General features: G+C 38.0%; 2 protein-coding genes across 2 annotated transcripts; one reads left to right on the forward strand and one right to left on the reverse strand.

The window, feature by feature from the left end:
* Window positions 1-289: 289 nt before the first annotated feature.
* Window positions 290-1,720, forward strand: LOC131637567 (uncharacterized). The gene has a single exon (XM_058908166.1). The coding sequence runs from the start codon at window positions 290-292 to the stop codon at window positions 1,718-1,720; it is 1,431 nt and encodes a 476-aa protein (XP_058764149.1).
* Window positions 1,721-14,574: 12,854 nt separating this feature from the next.
* Window positions 14,575-15,477, reverse strand: LOC131637568 (uncharacterized). The gene has a single exon (XM_058908167.1). It carries the CDS (start codon window positions 15,475-15,477, stop codon window positions 14,575-14,577), a length of 903 nt encoding a protein of 300 aa, XP_058764150.1.
* Between the last annotated feature and the right edge of the window lie 6,317 nt (window positions 15,478-21,794).

The raw sequence follows: 21,794 nt of genomic DNA on the forward strand, positions 1-21,794 counted from the left end.
CAAAAATGATGTACAAAAAATAACTAGCATACATGTTCTTTCCATTTCCAAGGAATCGTATCTTTAAGCCTCGTGCCGAGCTTTTCCATCTCTTACTTGCTAAATCAATCAAAACATGAGGATTCCTTAGAAATGATGGGAACATAACATTGCATCCATTCATGCATACATGCATTCATGACAGGTAATCAAATATGGAGCTCTTATTCTCAACCTTCTCTTCATTTGGTTTTCTCTACAGAGGTACGTTTCTGACTTCTCGACACCGATCAACAATCAGGAGTTAGCCATGGAACAAATCCGTGAAAACTTGAATGAGATGAGGACAGAAATGAGGACTAACATGGGTCAGTTTATGGAGGCTATTCAAACCCTTGCTCTTAGACAAGAAGAGTTGAGACAGGTTCTTCAGAGGCCAGCTACAGACGGTAATATCACCCCAGGAGAAGGTCTTGTGAATCAGAATGTCAGAAATGTTGTTGAAACTACTATTCCTGCTCAGGAGAATGCACATCATGAGAACAACTTAAAACCTGAAGCCTTCAGGTTCCCGAATAATGAAACTGACAAAAGGTTCCACCTCTTGGAGAAAAGGTTGAAAGCTATAGAAGGTCGTGACTCTGTTGATTTAGATGCTGATGGGTTGTGCCTAGTCCCTGGTGTCAAGATTCCTGTTAAGTTCAGAGTCCCTAACTTCGAGAAGTACAAGGGAACCACTTGTCCGTTGACTCACGTGAAAGCATTTTGTAACAAAATGGCTCCTTATGCTGAGAATGACAAGCTATTGATGCATTTCTTTCAGGACAGCCTCAGTGGTACATCCCTCGAGTGGTACACTCAACTTGAACGAACTCATGTCCGAACTTGGAAAGAATTAGCAGAAGCGTTTGTCAAGCGTTACAAGCACAACAGTGACCTGGCTTCGACCAGAATTCAACTCCAAGCTTTGACTCAGAGAAATGATGAGTCTTTTAGAGAGTATGCCCGAAGATGGAGAGAACTGGCTGCCAGAGTTCAACCTCCACTATTAGAACAAGAGCTCATGGGTATGTTCAAAGATATGTTGGAAGGTCCATACTACCAAGGCTTGATTGGTGCTTCTGACTTTGCAGAATTGGTTGTCGCCGGCGAACGAATTGAGAACGGTCTTAGGAATGGTAATATCCAAGATGTTGATGATCTTTTTGAATTCCCCAGGCGTGTGGATGGAAGAGCCAGTGTAATTCCTGAGTATGAAGAGGAGTCTCTTAATCATCCTCTCGATCAGATCTCTCGTAATGAAATGGAAGCGATTATTTCTATTCAGGATGACCCACAAGTCTGTGCTACAGCTCTCAGTCATCCACCTATTCAGTTTGTCCAGAGGGAGCCGGTTTTGCATGATCAAGCAGCTCAGTACGCGCCACCATGGAGGAACCACCAACAAAATCGTCACCAGCAGGGTAGACAGAGGCGTAGAAGGCCAAAAAGAGTGTATGATGCCATTCCCATGACTCATGATGAGCTATTATCTGAATTTCTCAAACTTTCCTTGGTGGAACCAAAGCAGTTGGATCCTGTTTCTTTCCCGTATCCTGAGGGATTTGACCCTAATGTCAGTTGTGGCTACCATGCCGGGGCACCTGGTCATTTGACTGAAGATTGTCAGCCATTCAGAGACAAGGTTCAAGACCTAATTGATGCAAAGGCTATTGCATTCACACCTGAGAGCCATAATTGAAGTTCTCCTCCGATTCCAGTGGATCTTCTGAAGCAATAAGTCCATACGGAGAAGATCTCCTCAACATTGGCAGTTCTTAAATCACCATGCATGTTCATGTTTAAGCTTTCTTGTTTTATGCAATACTGTTTGTATGTAAAACTTGTTTGTTTTTGAACTATAATAATAATGCATTGGATATGTTTGTCTTAAAAAAAAATATCCATTCGCTTTTGCTCTTATTTGTTTTTATATGCTTTTTGTGATACTAAACTCTTGTTAACAAAGCATGATAACTCCGTAGGGAGAATGATGAGCATAATACCAAGAACCTCAAAAGGTATGCTTTTGAGTAGAACCCTGTTGATGATGTACAGGCATTGTTTCAAATTCCCAAACACTGGAGATATAAGGGAGTGAAACCTTTGTTAACCCCTCTGAGCCTTCGAAGTAGGAGTTTCTTTTCTCAAAATAAAAAACCCTCACATTCAACCCAGGGGCGGGTAGTATTCAGTTAACCTGATTGAGCATTCAAAATTCATCAGGAGCACACATCTAAGGACATAACAATGGTTGTCCTTCAAAAGATTGAGGAAAGTCAAATCCCCAACGGTTATCCCTCACCTCAGGAGGTCGAGACATCAAATTTATCCCTCACATCAGGAGGTCGATACCAACATCAAAGCCGCTGTGGTTTATCCCTCACATCAGGAGGTCAAAATAATGACGATACCACAATGGTGATTCTTCATCAATCAATGACTCAGACAGTCACTATGCACTTCCAACAAATCAGAGACAATGCAAGATCACACGACTTGTTCAAAATAAAAGAATGAATCAAAAAGAAAAGAAAAAAAAGAAGAAAAGCCCGCTAAGTCAATAACTTGAAAACAAGTGACTTAGGCAAAAGTTAGGGCATCCCGCTGGACATCCAAATCAAAATTCAAAAGAATTTGTTCAGGCAAAAGTTAGGGAAACGAAAAAGAAAAGCAAAGCAAAAGCAAAAAAAGAGAAAAACAAGGATTACAAAATAAAGATCCTCAACAAAGAACAAAGTCGTGTGATCAGACACTAAAAATAAAAGGTAAAGTGATTATCGCGTCCAAAAGACCTCATTGATTCCTCAATCATTTCCAAACTCCTCTTGAAAGATGAATGCTCGTGTCAAGTTAACTGAACTTAAGATTGGAGAACATCACGAAGGGGGTGGGCACCAAATAATTGAGCCTAAAAATATTTTTTTCTCAAACCATGAACCTGGCCACGTTACAACCCTGAAAAGTCCTAACTGAAGCATGGGTTAATTCGAAAGCAGACTATACACGAGAATACGGTAAACTGACTCCTAGGAGATTTGCTAAAGCGCTTGGGTTGGTATCACACCATCTTTCTTTCAAAAAAATCGATGTTACGACATCCTTTCAAAAGTTTCTTTAAACTTCAAGACAAACATGAACTTTGCATTAGAATTATATTTCTCATAATAAACATTCTTTGCATATGAACAAATGCTTAACATCAAGAAAGTTTTCATCATGAACTTCAGGTGAAAAGTTTATCCCTCCCGGGGGGCAAGTTGGCTTCAGAACTCCGTTGAGTTGAAGCAAGAATACCTCAAAGTTTGATCAGCCTCAGGGGCACAGAAGCATTTTGAATACTCTATCGAGAAAGTTTTCACTCAATCTGAGGCAATCAGGTCAAGATTCGAAAAATCTCTCAAATGCTAAGCAATCAGGGATATTCACCCAAGCATAGTCAAAGCTACCTGCAACCCAAGTCAGGCAGGGGCATGGTGCCGAAATTATTGATACGGGGGAAAGTTAGTTTGGTGTAAACAGATATCAGAATATCCTTACAAGACTAATCTCTTCAAAGTCCTTACAGGCTGGGGCAAGACACTATGCATTGGCATTTTTTTTCCTCATCAGGAGGTGTTTAGTTTAAAGTTCAGGTGTGAGCTAAACAGCTTATGAATTTGAGAACCATCAGGGTCGTCATCCTCAATGGTCTGAAGCTGAAAGTCCAATCTTCAGTGGCATCTACGCATTTCAGTGTGATTTTCAGATCTCTTCCAGATGTTGCAACCGTTGCTTATCGGTATCCCTCAACTAGAGTCCTTTTATGTGGACATCAAATTCCTTTGCTTTCCAACCCTCGAGTCGTGAGTTTCCAACCCTCGTGTTGTGATTCCTTTGCTTTCCGACCCTCGAGTCGTGAGTTTCCAACCCTCGTGTTGTGAGTCCCTTACTTTCCGACCCTCGAGTCGTGAGTTTATCTCATTTCCGGCCCTCGAGTCGTGAGTTCATCTCATTTCCGACCCTCGTGTCGTGAGCTTGATTCATTTCCGACCCTCGAGTCGTGAGTTTGCCTTCTTTCCGACCCTCGTGTTGTGAGTCCTTTGCTTTCCGACCCTCGAGTCGTGAGTTTATCTCCTTTCCGACCCTCGTGTCGTGAGTTTATCTCCTTTCCGACCCTCGTGTCGTGAGTTTATCTCCTTTCCAACCCTCGTGTTGTGATTCCTTTGCTTTCCGACCCTCGAGTCGTGAGTTTCCGACCCACGAGTCGTGAGTTTGATTCATTTCCGGCCCTCGCGCCGTGAGTTTGATTCATTTCCGACCCTCGAGTCGTGAGTTTGATTCCTTTCCGACCCTCACGTCGTGAGTTTGATTCATTTCCGACCCTCGAGTCGTGAGTTTGATTCCTTTCCGACCCTCGAGTCGTGAGTTCATCTCATTTCCGACCCTCGCGTCGTGAGTTTGATTCCTTTCCGGCCCTCGAGTCGTGAGTTCATCTCATTTCCGACCCTCGCGTCGTGAGTTTGATTCCTTTCCGACCCTCGTGTCGTGAGTTTGATTCCTTTCTGACCCTCGTGTCGTGAGTTTACCTCCTTTTCGACCCTCGTGTCGTGAGTTTACCTCCTTTGCCGCCCCTCGAGTCGTAAGTTTCTGACCCTCGTGTCGTGGATTTCCAAGAATTGCGGATAGTTGTCGTATACACCCTAATGTGTCTATAAGCCCATTACTTTTTGACATCTTTACAATTAATACAAATATGCAGAACACTATGAAAGCCAATGCCTGTTTGGTCCCTTTGAAGTCAAGACTTGCTTGACTCATTAAGCCCACTTCCTGGTGGTATTCTCTTGGAGAACCAATGCCTGTTTGATACTCCGGCCGACTTGTTTGGTATTCTAATCATTGCCCGCCTATCAGCTCATTGAATCCGTTGCTTGTTTGGAAAGTTTCAAAGCTCAGTTGTCTGACAATCTGTTTGCTCTTGCATTTTCCCGTTGTGGGTACATCATTTTGAGCGCATCACATCAGCACGGTAGCGGATCTAGCCTAATGAGATATCCTGACTCCCCGGCTGAGCGCATCCAAACGAGATATTCTCATTCCCCAGCTGAGTGCATCTTAACGGGAGACTCTCATTCCCCAGCTGAGTACATTTAGACGAGACTTTCTTTGTTCCAAGATTCTCATATCCGCAGCAAAGTGCATCTCAATGCATTCTCCGTGCTCCAGAAGCCTTATTCCCCGGCGGAATGCCTTTTCCCCAGTTGAGTTATGATTGAATGGTATCTGATTCCCCAGCAAGCTCTTAATGAAGTTCTTCGCCCGAGTTCCTCGTTTTCCCCAGTAGAGGTTTCTCTCTCCAACAGATTGACTAGTTTCCCCATGAGAGCCATCTTATTCCCTAGTGGAGTTGCCTTAACAAGAGGTTCTTATGCCGAGTTCCTTATCCCTAGCGGATTTCTCACATCCCTAGCAGATCGCTGTGCAGAAGTATTCATCTTCCCCACTGAGTTTTCTTTCCTCAGCAAAGATTCACATGCATCCTCAGCAGAATCTGTTTTCCTTCAAGGGTTTCCCCAGCGGAATGCGTCCTATACAAGCAAGTTGGTTACTCCCCATCAGAGTTATTTCCACGACTTGCCCTTATCTCCACATCCCCAGTATGTCGAGATTTTGCTTCTCCTATGAAGTTGCCAAGGTATTCCCCAAGCAGTTAATCGGGATGTTCATATCCCAAGCAGGGTTTATTCCCCAAACAGAGCTCGCATCCAGATTTGATCGTCTCCAGCAGATTTCTGATCCATCTTTCCCAGCTCGCCGTATGTGACTTCTGGTCACTCATCTTGTCCTCCCTGCAGAGTTCTAAATTCTCTCCAGGACTGCTTCAGCAATGCAGTGCTCATCCATTGTCTCCCTAAGCGACGTTCGAATCATGCATCATTCGCATTGCATTCTCAAAAGCGTATAGCGTCTTCCTTCTCGGGAACGTCATTCCATATACATTCATACATGCATCATGCATAGATCATATCATATCTGTTTCTTTCTGCAGGAAAATTATCCAGTTTCAAAATGCCTCCCAGAGCGGCTCGCCTAATCATTACAGGCGATCATCCTGATGGTTAAATCAGAAGAAGTTTGTCTCTCTCTCCCTGAAGTTGTCAGATCAGATGAAGGCTTACTTATTATCGATGCCCAGATCAACTGAAGTTTTTTCTCCTTGCTTGCGGGGTGGTACATTCCTTCTTATCACAAGATGGAATCTTCTATTGATCAAGAGCGCAAATTTTCGAGTTCATTCTGGTATTCAATCTCCTTCCACCTCAACGGTTCGAAACTTTCGTTTCTCACTCGTCAGGTTCAAGAAGTTTGAATAGGGGCAGCTGTTGCACCCCAAAATTTGCCCTCTTTATTTGAGCTATAAGTTAATAATGACGTTTATTTCGTCATTTCAAAATTGAAGAAAAATAATAAAGAGTTTTCATGGGTTTAAGAAGAAAAGCGTGAAAAATGGTTTAAACAGTGGAAATACGAGAAAAATTCGCAAGTCATATTTGGAAGGTGATATGAGCTTAGTTCACGCGTAATCTTGACTGTTTCGACGATATCTACAACTTTCGTGTTCGGCTCGGAAGCTAATTCTTTGAAGAAGGTCTTCAAATTGGCAAATTACTTGAGATTTCGTAGTGAAAAATAGTGCTGAATGTAGGGTTTTGCGCCTCGGAAAATTCATATCTCCTAATCCGCTCGCCGGATTCGCTTGAAAATTTAACTGGAGCTCCGTGACATCATTACCAAGATTTCATATGTTCGGACCGAAGGCCAAATATGCATGGAAAATTCCCAGAATTTTAAAGATCGTCGTGTCGTTTCGGTAAAAAGTGTGTTTTCGTGTATGTCGCGCCGAGTTCGAAAATTCATAACTTCTTCGATTTTTATCGTATGAAGTCCATTCCGGCGGTATTCTCTCGGAAATTTCGTTAGCTTCGATTCTTCGTCACACATGCTTGTTCAGATTCTGAGCCGAAGATGGAGTTGTATCGAGTTCTTTGAGCGGTACTCACAAAATTCTGCACAGTCACACCAGATGAATCGGCGTTTCTCGCCATTCAAACGCGCATATTTTCTTCATCGCTTATCGGATTGAGGTGATTCTCGCGGCAACGGATCACAAATTTGGTCATCTTCGCAATGGCATCGGTTTAGTTCCGAAATTTAGAGCCGAACCGAGTTTCCTTAAAAACAAGCCAAAATGAGACGTACCGAGGGCAATTTGGACATTTCGCATTGACAATATATAAACATTTTGCTCTTCACAAATCAAGGGGGAGGACTCTCACAATTTCAATTCACCAACTCTGCACAAACACTTTCTCCAAATTCTCTCTCAATTCTCTTGAATCAAAACCACAAATTACATAAAACTTCCATCAATATTCATCAAATTTCATCAAGATCAAGAACATGGATTGAAGAATCAAGGATCAAAGTTCGAATTTCTCTCCCTCTCCCTCACTAAGCTTGCGCGCCTCCCTCTCTATCCCAATCCGGATTTCGCTTTCGAGATTCGAGTCGTGTTCGCGTTCGTATCGTGTTCGTGTTCGCACTTCGGTTTGAATCTTCATTCGGTAAGCCTTGAACCTTGAATTAAGTGCTTAATTGTTGATTATCATGTGAATTCAAATCTAGATCTACCTCTTGTTCTTGATTAATGGATGATTGATGATGTTTGATTGGTGAATTTGTGTATTTTTGCTCGAATTGATCGTGTTCATATGAATTTTGGTTAGGATTGATGTTCATTGTATGTAATTGATATCCGTTGATGATGAATTGTGTTATTCGTGTTCGGATCCGTGATTTGTCGGTGATTTTGTGTGTATAATTGTTGTTGATAATTTGTGTTGCTTGCGATGTACTCAACGTGTTCGTATAAATGCATGTGCCATATTTTCGATCGATCTTGGCCTTATTTGACGCGTCGCACTTAGCATAATTGTTGACATGTGGATCGTTTGATGTGTGAATGTTGGTATGTTGTGATGTTGATGTTTGTTTGTGATCAATTGGTACGTTTTGGATCGAGTGCGAATGGCTCCAAGGCCTTTAAAATGCATAAAATTCTGTTTTCACACGCCAGGAACCGGGTTGTCCCAGGCGGGAACCGGTTCCCACTCAATCCAAAATGTTGATTCTCTGTGTTTTTGTACCAGGAACCGGGTTGTCCCTAGGTGGGAACCGGTTCCCAGCTTGCTAACTTGACTATTCTCTGTATTTTTGTATGGGGAACCGGGTTGTCCCTAGGTGGGAACCGGTTCCCAGCTTGCTAATTTGGCCATTCTCTGTGTTTTTGTACCAGGAACCGGGTTGTCCCTAGGTGGGAACCGGTTCCGAGTTTCTGCCTCTGTTTTTTTGTATGGGGAACCGGGTTGTCCCTAGGTGGGAACCGGTTCCTGAGTGCAATTTTTTGTGTTTTGCTTTTCTAACTTCAAACTTTCGTATCTTTTTACTCGTAACTCCGATTTGCACGTTCTTTAAATCGTCGGAAAGCTTATGAGATGTACCATCTTGCTAGATGCTTTGTTTGCATTAATTTGTAGATCATTCATGTTTGATTTCTCTTTGATGTTTCATTGTCCATTTCATGTTTACCTTACTTGTTGATTTCCTTTCGTTTTATGGTAATAACGCAATTCCGATTGCGATGTTTGTTATCTCTAACCTGTGTGCTAGTGTGCAAGGCTTTTGGATAGTCACCGATTGATACTCATTGCTTGAGCGTTCCGCTTCACTTGCGGAATACGATTATATCTGATTGACTTGTATCGTGCTCTCGACTTAGAGACACGATCTTATGGCTTTATATCTGCTTGTTTGGTTTGCTTGTTCCTCTTGCAGGTGTATCGTGATTATGCTCGATGTGCGAGTCGACATTTGTGCGCTTTATGGCTAATCGGTGTGCTGACTATTTGCTTTTGCTTTGCTAGCTCGCTCGCGGGATTCTCTTTCTTCGCTTTGCTTCGCCTTAGTTTACGGATCATAATCCGTTTGGTATTGATCTCGTTTCATTTTATTTCCTCGCACTTTATCGTTTTCTCGCATCATCCTTTAACATGAGAAGTAGGACCTAGACATGCATCTGGCCAAGTCCTCGAAAGAGGCTCTGTTTTTGTTGGTGTGTTTATATTTGTGCTTTGCGGCAGGGAGTCACGGTGTAATAAGTCCTATATGGCACTCCGTTAAGTCCTCATGGAAGGCATGCGGTCAAGGGTTCGTAATCAACCCCCGCCTAGTCTCATCGAGTCTGTTGGTATGCGCACGCCTCGCGTTGCTTGCTTCCAAACGTGCAAAAGATCTTGTTATCAAGTATGTCAGGAAAAGGGTTCATGTAGCCGGACCCCCGCCTTTTCTTATAGCTCGCGTCGCTCGACGTTGATGCTCGGTGTACGCATGCACCGTTTTCCTTTACGATCCGTGACGGCTTGGTTGCTGAGAGGGGTCCGCCCTCTTGTCTATGGCCTGATCATTTTCGCGAGGTCTAATGCTTGGTTGACTTGGGTTGAGCTGCTCCCCTTGGCTATGGCGGGACCGCTTTTCTACCATTCGGTCAGTACCGTTGGTTTTGTTTGCTTTACGAGTGGATGCTCGTTTGTGTGCTCATTGTGTGCTTCCCCTTTTTCTCGTAGGTTGTTAGTTTAGTTTAGACTGATACCCTTTGTATGATAACATTAGGTAGCAAGTTTTCCTCCTTAGCTTAGGTCTTCCTCATGCATTCTTTAAAACACAAACCACACTCTTTGATTTTCTTTTCTTAAGAGCTTGTTATTTCCGCTCCATTCCCAGCATAAGTCTCCAAAGGTCGAGCAGCGGAGTGTGAATGTAACTCGTTCACCTAAAAAACACAAAACAAACAGAAACTAGTTAGCCGAGCTACGGTAGCTCTGATTCTGCAAAACAGATACGTAGGCAGCGGGGTAGGGCCCGTGCGAGCATAATCCTTTCTTTTCCCTACATTCTGCATTCATTTTAGTCCAGATTAGCATAGATTTGTTACACACCCATAGTTTTAGACACAAGCGTGGATACCATCGAGTACGATGGGCGCGTGGGGTGCTAACACCTTCCCCTCGCGTAACCGACTCCCTTACCCTCTTCTCTGGTCGTGAGACCGTTGTTTTGTTTTGTGGTTTGCTGGCATTCCCTTTCTTTTCAGGATAAATATGTTAGTGGCGACTCTGTTAATTTTCGCGGTAGCGACAAGGCGTGAGTCGTAGTCAATCGTCAGATTAATCTGGACAATCAGCAGAGCTCCCGAGAGTAGAATTACATGCTTCATGGAAAATAGAGGCCTACATACTCTTCGCACTTTACAACTTTTACTTTTTCATTGAGACTTTGATCTTGAGTCTTGTGGGCGATACATAACAATACTATTTATAGGAATATTATTACTAGAAATTTTATTTTTATTAATATGTTTGACAAATAAATAAAAAAATTTAAAATTTTATTTTATTCAAATTTTCAAATAAAAAAGTTTTAAAATAATGAGAGTGTTAAACTATAGTTGATTATTATTATAAACTAAATGGAACTATATAGAGATCAAAAGATAGGAAGAGAAGAGAACAAGCAACATTGTATTATATTATTCTCAAAGGTGAACTTTACATTGTAACATGGGGTCTTATTTATAGGACCCAAGGGAGGTAGAAAATCATGTACATTAAAGTGGAATAGGAAGATGAAGAATAAGAAGAGGGATGGACATCCACTAGTATAAATGTTTATAACACTCCCCCTTGGATGTCCATTGAGGATATGCCTCGTTAAAACCTTACTAGAAAAAACCCAGTGGGAAAAAAATCTAGTGAAGGAAAAAGAGTACAATATCCTTTCATTTCTCCCCCTCAGTTGAACAGTCATTTCTTCAATGAAGACCAATTTTGTGTACTAGTTGATTAAAAATTCTGCTTGAGAGTGACTTTGTGAAAAGGTCTGCAAGGTTATCACATGAACAAATTTGTTGGATGCTTATATCACCATTCTTTTGGAGATCATGAGTAAATAAGAACTTTGGGGAAATGTGTTTTGTTCGATCTCCTTTAATGTAACCATCTTTCAATTGAGCGATACATGCGGTATTATCTTCATATATGATCGTTGTATTTAATTTTTCAAAAGATAAACCACAAGTATTCTTGATGTGCTGAATTAAGGATCTCAACCAAACGCATTCTCGACTTGTCTCATGTAATGCTAAAAGCTCTGCATGATTAGATGATGTTGCTGCTATGGTTTGTTTCACCGATCTCCATGAAATAGCTGTACCTCCACATGTAAACAAATAACCAGTTTGTGATCTACCATTATGAGGATCTGACAAGTAACCTGCATCTGCATAACCTGTTAATTCGAATTGGGATACTTTTGTATAAAACAAACCCATGTCTATTGTACCTCTAAGGTAACGAAGTATATGTTTGACTCCGTTCCAATGTCTTCGTGTAGGTGAAGAACAGTATCTTGCTAATAGATTTACAGCAAATGATATATCAGGACGTGTATAATTAGCAAGGTACATTAGTGCTCCAATTGCACTGAGATATGGTACTTCAGGACCAAGCAATTCTTCATCCTTTTCTCGAGGTCTGAAAGGATCTTTCTCCACATCTAATGATCTAACAACCATTGGAGTAGACAACGGATGACTTTTGTCCATATAGAAGCGTTTTAACACCTTTTCTATATAGCCTTCTTGATGTACAAATATTCCTTTGTCCAAATGTTCAATTTGTAAACCTAGACATAATTTTGTCTTTCCTAGGTCCTTCATCTCAAACTCTTTCTTTAAACAACTCATAGCTTTTGGGAGCTCTTCAGGAGTTCCAATAATATTTATGTCATCCACATAGACAGCTATTATTGCGAATTCCTTTTCTGATCTTTTTATAAAAATACAAGGACAAATGGAGTTATTTGTATATCCTTCTCTAAGCAAATATTCACTGAGGCGATTATACCATATTCGTCCAGACTGTTTCAGCCCATAAAGAGACTTTTTCAATCTTATGGAGTAGCGTTCTCGAGATTCGGAGTTGTGTGCATCTGGTACATTGAACCCTTCAGGGAGTTTCATGTAAATTTCACTATCAAGTGAACCATACAGATAAGCTGTTACAACATCCATCATGTGCAAATTAAGCCCTTCATGTGCTACTAGGCTTATTAGATATCGAAAAGTGCTTGCATCCATTACAGGTGAATATGTTTCATCAAAATCAATTCCAGGTCTTTGGGAAAATCCTTGAGCGACAAGTCGAGCTTTGTATCTCACAATTTCACCTTTTTCATTTCATTTTCGTACGAAAACCCATCTGTATCCAACTGGCTTCACACCTTCAGGTGTTCGGACTACAGGTCCAAAAACTTGTCTTTTGTAGAGTGAGTTTAATTCTGCTTCAATTGCATCCTTCCATTTTGGCCAGTCCTCACTTTGTCTACAAATTTTGATAGACGTTGGTTCCTCATCCTCTTTGCCGTTTATCTCATTTAGCGCTATATTGTATGCAAAAACATCATCAATGTCGACTTCATTTCGGTTCCATTGTATTCCATTTTGGACATAATTTATCGAGATCTCTTTATTTTCATGAGTTTCAGGTACCTGATTAATCTCTTTTAGAGATGAAATGTCTATTATGTCTGACGATTCTTTTAGATTTTCTATATCCTCACTTGGGCCATCTTTATTCTTAGCTCCCTTTCTTGTTCGAGGATTTTTATCTTTGGAACCGATTGGTCTACCACGCTTCAGGCATGGTTGAGACTCATTAGATTGTCCAACAGGGATATCAATTTTTATTGGAGCATTTGCAGCTGGTATATATGATTTAATCACACCTTTTGGATCAGTGAATGCATTTGGCAATTGATTTGCTAAGTTTTGCAGGTGAATTATCTTTTGAACTTCTAGTTCACATTGTTTTGTTCGAGGATCAAGATGAGATAATGATAATTCATTCCAACTGATATCTTTTTCCAGCTTCTTATTCTCTCCCCCTAATGCTGGAAAATTTGATTCATCAAAATGACAATCAGCAAAACGAGCAGTGAATAAATCTCCTGTTGTTGGTTCAAGGTACTTTATAATAGACGGAGATTCATATCCAACATATATTCCCATCCTCCTTTGAGGACCCATCTTATTGCGATGTGGTAGAGAAATTGGAACATACACTGCACATCCAAAAATTCTTAGATGGGAAATATTAGGTTCTTTACCAAAAACTAATTGTAAAGGGGAAGAGGTATGGTAACTCGTTGGCCTGATGCGAATTAACGTTGCAACATGCAAAATTGCATGTCCCCAAGCAGAAACTGGGAGCTTGCATCTCATAATCAGTGGTCTTGCAATTAATTTTATTCGTTTAATAAATGATTCTGCAAGTCCATTTTGTGTATGAACATGTGCTACTGGGTGTTCAATGTCAATCCCAATAGACATACAATACTCATTAAATGCTTGAGATGAAAATTCTGCAGCATTATCAAGACGAATTTTCTTGACAGGATAATCGGGGAAATGAGCTCTTATTCGAATCAGTTGAGCTAGCAATCTCGCAAACGCCTGGTTACGAGTTGACAACAAACAAACATGTGACCATCTAGCTGATGCATCAATTAAAACCATAAAATATCTAAATGGTCCACATGATGGGTGTATTGGCCCACAAATATCACCATGTATACGCTCTAAAAAACTGATAGATTCATTTCCAATTTTTGTTGGTGATGGCCGAATTATCAACTTCCCCTGTGAGCAAGAGCTGCATGAGAACTTATTCGATTGAATAATTTCCCTACTTATTAATTGATGACCGCATGAATTTTCAATTATTTTTCGCATCATTATATAACCAGGATGGCCCAACCGGTCATGCCAAATTAGAAATTTATCATTATTTGTAAACTTCTGGTTTACAGTTGCATGTGCTTCTGTTGTACTAATATAAGTGTAGTACAGGCCAGAGGATAAAGCCGATAGCTTTTCCATTACACATTTTGTGTCTGAATTGTGTTTTGTAATACACAGATGTTCAATCCCTCCATCATCTCCTGTTTCAATATGGTATCCATTTAGGCGGATATCTTTGAAACTTAATAAATTTCTATGGGACTTGGGGGAATATAATGCATTATCAATGTGCAATATTGTTCCACCACGTAACAACATACGGACTCTTCCAGAGCCTTCAATTATTTTTGAGGTGCCAGAAATAGTACTGACATCAGTTTTTCGATTCACTAAATTAGAGAAATATCTTTTATGCTTGAGAATTGTGTGGGTTGTTGCACTGTCAGCAAGACACATATCTTCATTACTGGAGCTAGCGTCCATATTCATTCTAAGAACAATAATAATTTTTTTAACAATAAGTTATAAGCGCACATTAAAAACACAAATTATTTAAATAGTAAATTATGTAAACAAACAAGTAGAAAACACACTTTATTATTATTAGAAAATAAAATTCAAAACATCCATAAAACATAAAAAGAAAATTTCCACAAATTTTATTTCTTGACGCTTCCATCTCCAATAAGGTGATCAATTTTTCCATCTGGATCAGCAAAGAAGTCACCAATATCTAAATGGGTAACATCCATATTACCGTAATCTTGATCATCATCTTCATTAGCAAAGTGAGTCTCGATCCTTTCCTTTTTATTTTTCAGTGATTTTTGATAAAGATCAACAAGGTGTTTTGGAGTACGACAAGTGCGACTCCAATGACCTTTTCCTCCACAACGATAGCAAATATTTTTATTTGTTTTGCTACTCTGACCCTCTTTTTCATTCTTTTCAACATTTTTCCACTTCGGGTGGAAATATGTGTTTTTATGATTCCCATTGCGACCACGATCAAAACCAAGACCATGAGCATAATTACGACCACGACCACGACCACGACCATGACCACGTGCGTATGCACGACCGCGACCACGATTTTTCCTATAGTGGTCGTGCCTTGCCACATTCACTTCTGGGAATGGAGTTGTACCAGTGGGACGGGCCTCGTGATTTTTCATCAATAGTTCATTATTTTGCTCAGCCACAAGAAGACAAGATATTAGGTCAGAATATTTAATAAACCCCTTTTCTCGATATTGCTGCTGCAGGAGCACATTGGATACATGAAAAGTGGAAAATGTTTTTTCTAGCATATCTTCATCAGTTACTTTTTCTCCACATAATAATAACTTAGAAGTTATTCTAAACATTGCAGAATTATAATCACTTACACTTTTAAAATCCTGCAAACGTAAATGCATCCATTCATATCGAGCTTTTGGTAGGATAACCATTTTTTGATGATCATATCTATCTTTCAAATTTTTCCACAAGACATGTGGGTCAGTTACGGTAAGATACTCATTTTTAAGATCCTCGTGAAAGTGACGACGAAGGAATATCATGGCTTTTGCCTTTTGTTGATCAGATGATTTATTTCCTTCTTTAATAGTGTCACCGTGACCTTCTACGCTTAAATGAATTTGGGCGTCTAGGGCCTAAGTCAAATAGTTCTTTCCCGAAATATCAAGAGCCCCAAAATCCAATTTTGTAAGATTTGACATACTTAGTAGTTCTATCATAAAAAAATAAAAGAAATAAAAATATTATAATGAGATAATTATCATGAAGAAAATATTTAATGTTAATATTTAAAATAATACTTTTGTAAATTCTAATATTTAGAAATAACACAATAGTAAACTAGATTGTCACATTAGTCTTAAAATTCTCTGTTTTGTTTTTATAAAAAAAAGAAAATATCAACTTAGTGACAAAATACATCTTACATATACAAAATAAATAAATAGATAAATAAATAAAAATAAAGCATTATGAGTTCTTCATGAACTATACAATGTTATTTCGCTATCCTTCAGGGGTGCTCTGCTTTTGTTACAAACAATGATCTAAAAATTATAACCATCCTTCTGGGATGCGTTATAATTAAAACCATATATCCTTCTGGGATGCAAAAAGTTATTTCTTCTTTCTCTAATTCAATTCCACCGAATAAACAAAAATAATTCTTTCATGCTTTAAGCCAAATCCACCTTTTAATCCTTTGACACAATTAAATTTATTTGTGCATTATCCATCAAAATTGGAATCATTGTAAAGCCACATGTGTTATCCACAACCTCAACAACATCAACCCATCTTACTTAAAGTTGAGTTGCTACCTGAGATTTTTTTTTTATATAATATTCTTAAACATACATCAATTCTATGACAAATAAAATTACATAATCTTAACCATAAAATTACAATAAAATTACAAAATTTTAAATGTCCTAATATGATTATATTTACTCAATATCATAAATAAATAAAAACAATGATCTCTTCCAAATCATACCTGAGAGCGTCGTGCTGATAACGTATTATAAACTAAATGGAACTATATAGAGATCAAAAGATAGGAAGAGAAGAGAACAAGCAACATTGTATTATATTATTCTCAAAGGTGAACTTTACATTGTAACATGGGGTCTTATTTATAGGACCCAAGGGAGGTAGAAAATCATGTACATTAAAGTGGAATAGGAAGATGAAGAATAAGAAGAGGGATGGACATCCACTAGTATAAATGTTTATAACAATTATCTTTTATTTTTATGATATAAGATTTTCATACTTTAACGTGAAAAAAAAATATCACTAATAAATCATATTACTAAAAATATAAAGAGTTTAATTGCTATGCACTGTCAGTGTAAAATTTTTTACACCATCAATACATCACAACCACTCAATTATATTATTTTTAAGAAAATTAAAATAAAAGTTAAACACTTCCAATAAATGAACGGTTGTGATTCACTGACGATGTAAAACTTCTTTATACCGTCAATGTATTCCAATTAAATTCAAATATAAAATATCCAAATATAATTTGAAAAAACCTAAAATATTATTGCCCGTAATCTTAAAAGTTGAAATGTTGAATGGTGGAAGTTGACATCATAACTCACCCACTTGGAATTAATCAACGACACGCTTCAAAAACATTTAAAGATTACAATTTAGATCATACAGTAATGTTGAAGATTAGAGCTTAATTATTCACTAAATATCAGACTTTGACCTATGAATATATGTCAGTTTAAACCGTTGAGATAGTGATTGGGAGAATACCAACTAGAGATGGGAATATTTTTCAATGAAGAAGACACTAATTTTTAGAAATTTATAAAGAGCTTATTCGGAGTTTAATGTCTTTAGTCAAAAAAAGAAAAAGAGTTTTAATAATCTAGACATATTTTGGCACGCCATTGAATATATGTGTTCCACTTTTTGACTTCAAAATCTCATCATTTCTATCCGGAAGGTAACTGATAATGAGATTATAATTTTAATTTTTTTCAATAATGACTATAAATGATTTATACTATTACCCAAAAATATTTAGTAAGGATATCTTCTGTATTAATCTCTTGAGTTGGAATTTAATTTTAAAAATATTTAATTTAAAAAAAAAAACACACACACACATATATATATATATATCTATATATATATATATATATATATATATATATATATATATATATATATATATATATATATATATAAACAATTTTTTATTAAAAATAAGTTTTTTTAATATTATTTTATTTTATTTTGTATAAATTGAACAGTCTGTAATTATGTAGATATTAATTATTGAATTTTGTGAAATTTAAATGTATGAAAACCAATAGAACTTTTAAAGTCTAGTTAATTTGCACTTTAAAATATAAATTTTATACTAATAAATTTAAAGGTAAAAAGTTTTTATTAAAAAATTAAATATATGATTTTTTTAAAATAAATATTTTAATATAAAATTTTATAATGTGCTATTTAAAGATATTATTTTAAATTTAAATTATTAAGTATGGTGACAAGGTTAAAAATTAATATTAAATATATTTACATTAAAAAGTATTTCGATATATTTGTATAGGACTCGCATGAGTTGACACATAGTGCTCTAGGGATAGGTAATACGATATATCGCTCGGTAGGCTTTCTACCCCCCCCCCCCCCTTTATTAAAACATGTGTCCTCTATCTGGCTATATTACTCGTTGTTTATATTGCTCGTCCACCTATGAAAATATGGGGAATCAAATATCCTTATTCCATATCGCTCGGTAGGCTTTCTACCCCCCCCCCCCCCCCCCATTTATTAAAACATGTGTCCTCTATCTGGCTATATTACTCGTTGTTTATATTGCTCGTCCACCTATGAAAATATGGGGAATCAAATATCCTTATTCCATAACGGTGTAAAAGAGACAATCAAAGAGGAAAATCATCTCCTTCTTTGATAGGGGAATAGATGTTCCACTTCTTGAGAGAAAGATATGGTAACTACGCTTTTGGGTCCTAATATCCAGACTCAACCAACCTCGTTTATAAATATCTCAACCATTTAGTTGAGGAAGAACATTCAATTTACTCAACAATCACCTCTATTATACATAGTTTCTCAATCTTATTGTTTAGGTTTGCTCTAACACCACAACAACTCTAAAACTCTTAGACAACTCTACGCAGTTAGGGGTTGTCATTCATTGTACTTTTAGCAAGTATAGTATCTTATACACAAAATGGATACTCAATTAAGATTGAAGGTATGCTTGTTATCGAACGTGCTAATAAGAAGAATTGAATTTTTTTTTTGAAATTGATTTAATGTTAGCTATTCATGATTTTTTTTTAGTGTGAATATTGCCCCTTGACCTCATTTAATTAAATGAAAGAATATTTTACACACTATATATTTTATAAAATTCATGATCTCCCATTTCTATATAAAAAATGCATGTGCATATAGATACCCTATATAATATTTTTAGTTAAGACATTTGAGGACATTCGCTTTATATTTTGGCTTTTGTAGCTTATTCTTTTTATTCAATAATTATTTATTAAAAAATTTACAAAATAAATATATAAAAACACTATTATTATTATTTTTAAAATAAAGAGAGACAGAGTCCCAACTATATATGTTGGATATATATATATATATATATATATATATATATATATATATATATATATATATATATATATATATATATATATATATATATATATATATATATATATTTCAAAATTATTTTTAATGATCAAGGTATGAACTCGAGGTTTGGAGTTATCTAGGTGCCAACGCCCGGCAAGGAAGATTTACAGGAATTTATCACCTAAATGGGACTGCTTCCCATTTGGAGGGAGACAAACAGGAGCCGGAGAAAAGATCTCCTCTTTTTATTTTTCGTCTTTTCCTGATAGGTGCAAAGCTTTAGATTTGTTCAAGCGGTTTAGATGTGTGGATGAGGTGATGGAGGTGGTGATACCTCCTAGGCGTAACAAATTCGGGAAGCGTTTCGGATTTGCAATATTTAAAGAGGTGGTGGATGAGAGGATGGTAGCTGTGAGGCTTGACAACATTTTGATAGATGGAATTAAAATCCATGCAAACCAACCTAGGTTTCAAAGAAGTGGTAGGAAAGAGAGTTCATGTGTGGTTCAGAAGCGAGAGGAGAGGCGTAAGGAGGTAGATCCGAGTTTTGCTAATCGTTGGGTGGTGAAGTCCAAATTTTTTTTCTGATGTTGTTCAGGGGGAAAGTAAGAAGAAAGTTGCTCAGGCGGAGGAAGCTTTTATCAGTTATTCCTCAGGTTCAGTACTAAAGAACAAATGGAAAAAGGCTTACGTTGGGGAAGTTATGTTTCCGGGAGAATCGTATAATATCCAAATTCACCTAGAAATTGAAGGGTTTTTCCCAATCAAGGTCCACCCGATGGGAGCTAACCTGTGTTTGTTAGAGTAGATGGAGGAATGGATTATTAAAGAGTTGTTAGAGGAGGGGAAATGGTGGTGGCAACAGTGGTTCAAAATGATTAAGCCTTGGCAGGAAATGGATATCGATATGGAAAGGGTCGTGTGGATTAGAGTTTATGGGGTTCCTTGCCATGCTTGGAGCAATGATTTTTTTGAATCCTTAGCAAACCAGTTGGGATCTTTCATCTATTTGGATGAGAACACAATGTCTGGAAGTAATATGGATATAGCTCGGTTTATGGTTAGGGTCAATTTTGGTTTCACCATGCCTGAGATTTTGAAGGTTGCTATAGATGGTGCTCCTTTCATTCTAAATCTCCGGGAAGACTCTATTGGTCCGTTACAAATAGTCGCTCAGAGGGTGCCTGATCCGAATTTGAATTCGTCCTCTTCGTCTAGTTTTGCAGACTTCTTGAATTCTAAGAATAGGGAAGATGGTAAGTTTATCTCGGAATTATCCTATGGCACAAAGGTTTCTAGTACAGAAGGTATTCATAGTGATGATGAAGAAAACCAGAAGCAGGTAAAGGAGGGGGCTTTAGTCAAGCTCAAAGCGAAAGGTGAATGTTCTGATCTCTCTGAAAGCTCTAACAACTTTATGGGGGGAGGGTCAAAATCAAAAGAGGCGGATGAGACTTTTGATGGTGCCCTGCAAGCTATCTTAGAGGATAAAAAGAAGAAGCAAGAGCATAATCAGCAGATTTTGGCTTTATCTTCTGAACACACGATTTTTGAGATTAAGGATTCATGTGGTGGAGAGTCGATACAGCAGGTGATAACAAGTGATAATCCTATACCTAATCCTTCTTTGCTTCTTTTCGGTGACGAGGCAGCAATCCCAAGAAGGGATTCTTGTGATCCTTTTTTATTAAAAAAACAAATCTCAATATTGGATGGGCCCTCGTTTTTAGTTTCGCCAAGGCCCAATATGAAATTAAAAAAGAAGGTTAGACATGTTCTTTATGTGGGCCACTCGGAGGTAATAAAAAACAAAATCAAAGGTGGTATTAAGGGCAGAAGTACACCTACTCAACCAACAGCTTCTCTTTCTTCTGTTAGTTTACCGGGTTCTATTTTTATTGAAGATTTACACCCTGACACTTCCGATATTGTTAGGTGTAATTCTAGGCATCTTGCGAATTTTGGATTGGCTGGGGATGTAAAACTGAAAAATGCCTTGGATAAAATTGGAGTGGTGACGGGAGGGGATAACAGGGATGTTTTTAAAATTTCAGGAGGAAATCAGGTAGTGGGAATTAAGAAGATGGAAGGCAAGAAGGCGCAATTAATCTGTTTCAAATGATTATTGGGAGCTTTAACATGAGGGGAGGAGGCAGTCTTATTAAAAGAAAGCGGATAAGAAGTATTATCAACAAAGGTAGGGAAGATTTTTTTTCTTATTCAAGAAACTAAATTGGTGGAGGTCCCAGTTAATGTAGCAAGGAACTTCTGGGGGAAGGATGACTTTGGTTTCTCTTACTCATCTTATATAGGATCGGCTGGAGGTTTACTTACTCTCTGGAGAAATCAAACGGTGAATGTCTTGGCTAGTTTTCGCGGTGATGGCTATCTTGGTTCGAAGGTGCAATGGAAAGGAGAGGTATTTTTTACATTGTAAATGTGTACTCTCCTTGTTCTTTACTGTTAAAACGGGACTTGTGGGCTCGGCTTGTAGAATTGAAAAATAATTTTAATGACGGGGAGTGGATTTTTGGAGGGGATTTTAATGCGGTGAAGAACCGGAGAGAAAGAGTGGGGCATTCCATGAGGAGTGGTAATGTAGAATGGAGAGAATTCTCGTATTTCATTGAAGATAGTGGTTTAATTGATGTTTCTTGTAAAGGAAAGAAGTTTAGTTGGTATAGTGGGGATGGCAAGTCCAAGAGTA

The sequence above is a fragment of the Vicia villosa genome, unplaced genomic scaffold, assembly GCF_029867415.1.
Source record: "Vicia villosa cultivar HV-30 ecotype Madison, WI unplaced genomic scaffold, Vvil1.0 ctg.002029F_1_1, whole genome shotgun sequence".
In the NCBI taxonomy this organism is placed as follows: domain Eukaryota; kingdom Viridiplantae; phylum Streptophyta; class Magnoliopsida; order Fabales; family Fabaceae; genus Vicia; species Vicia villosa.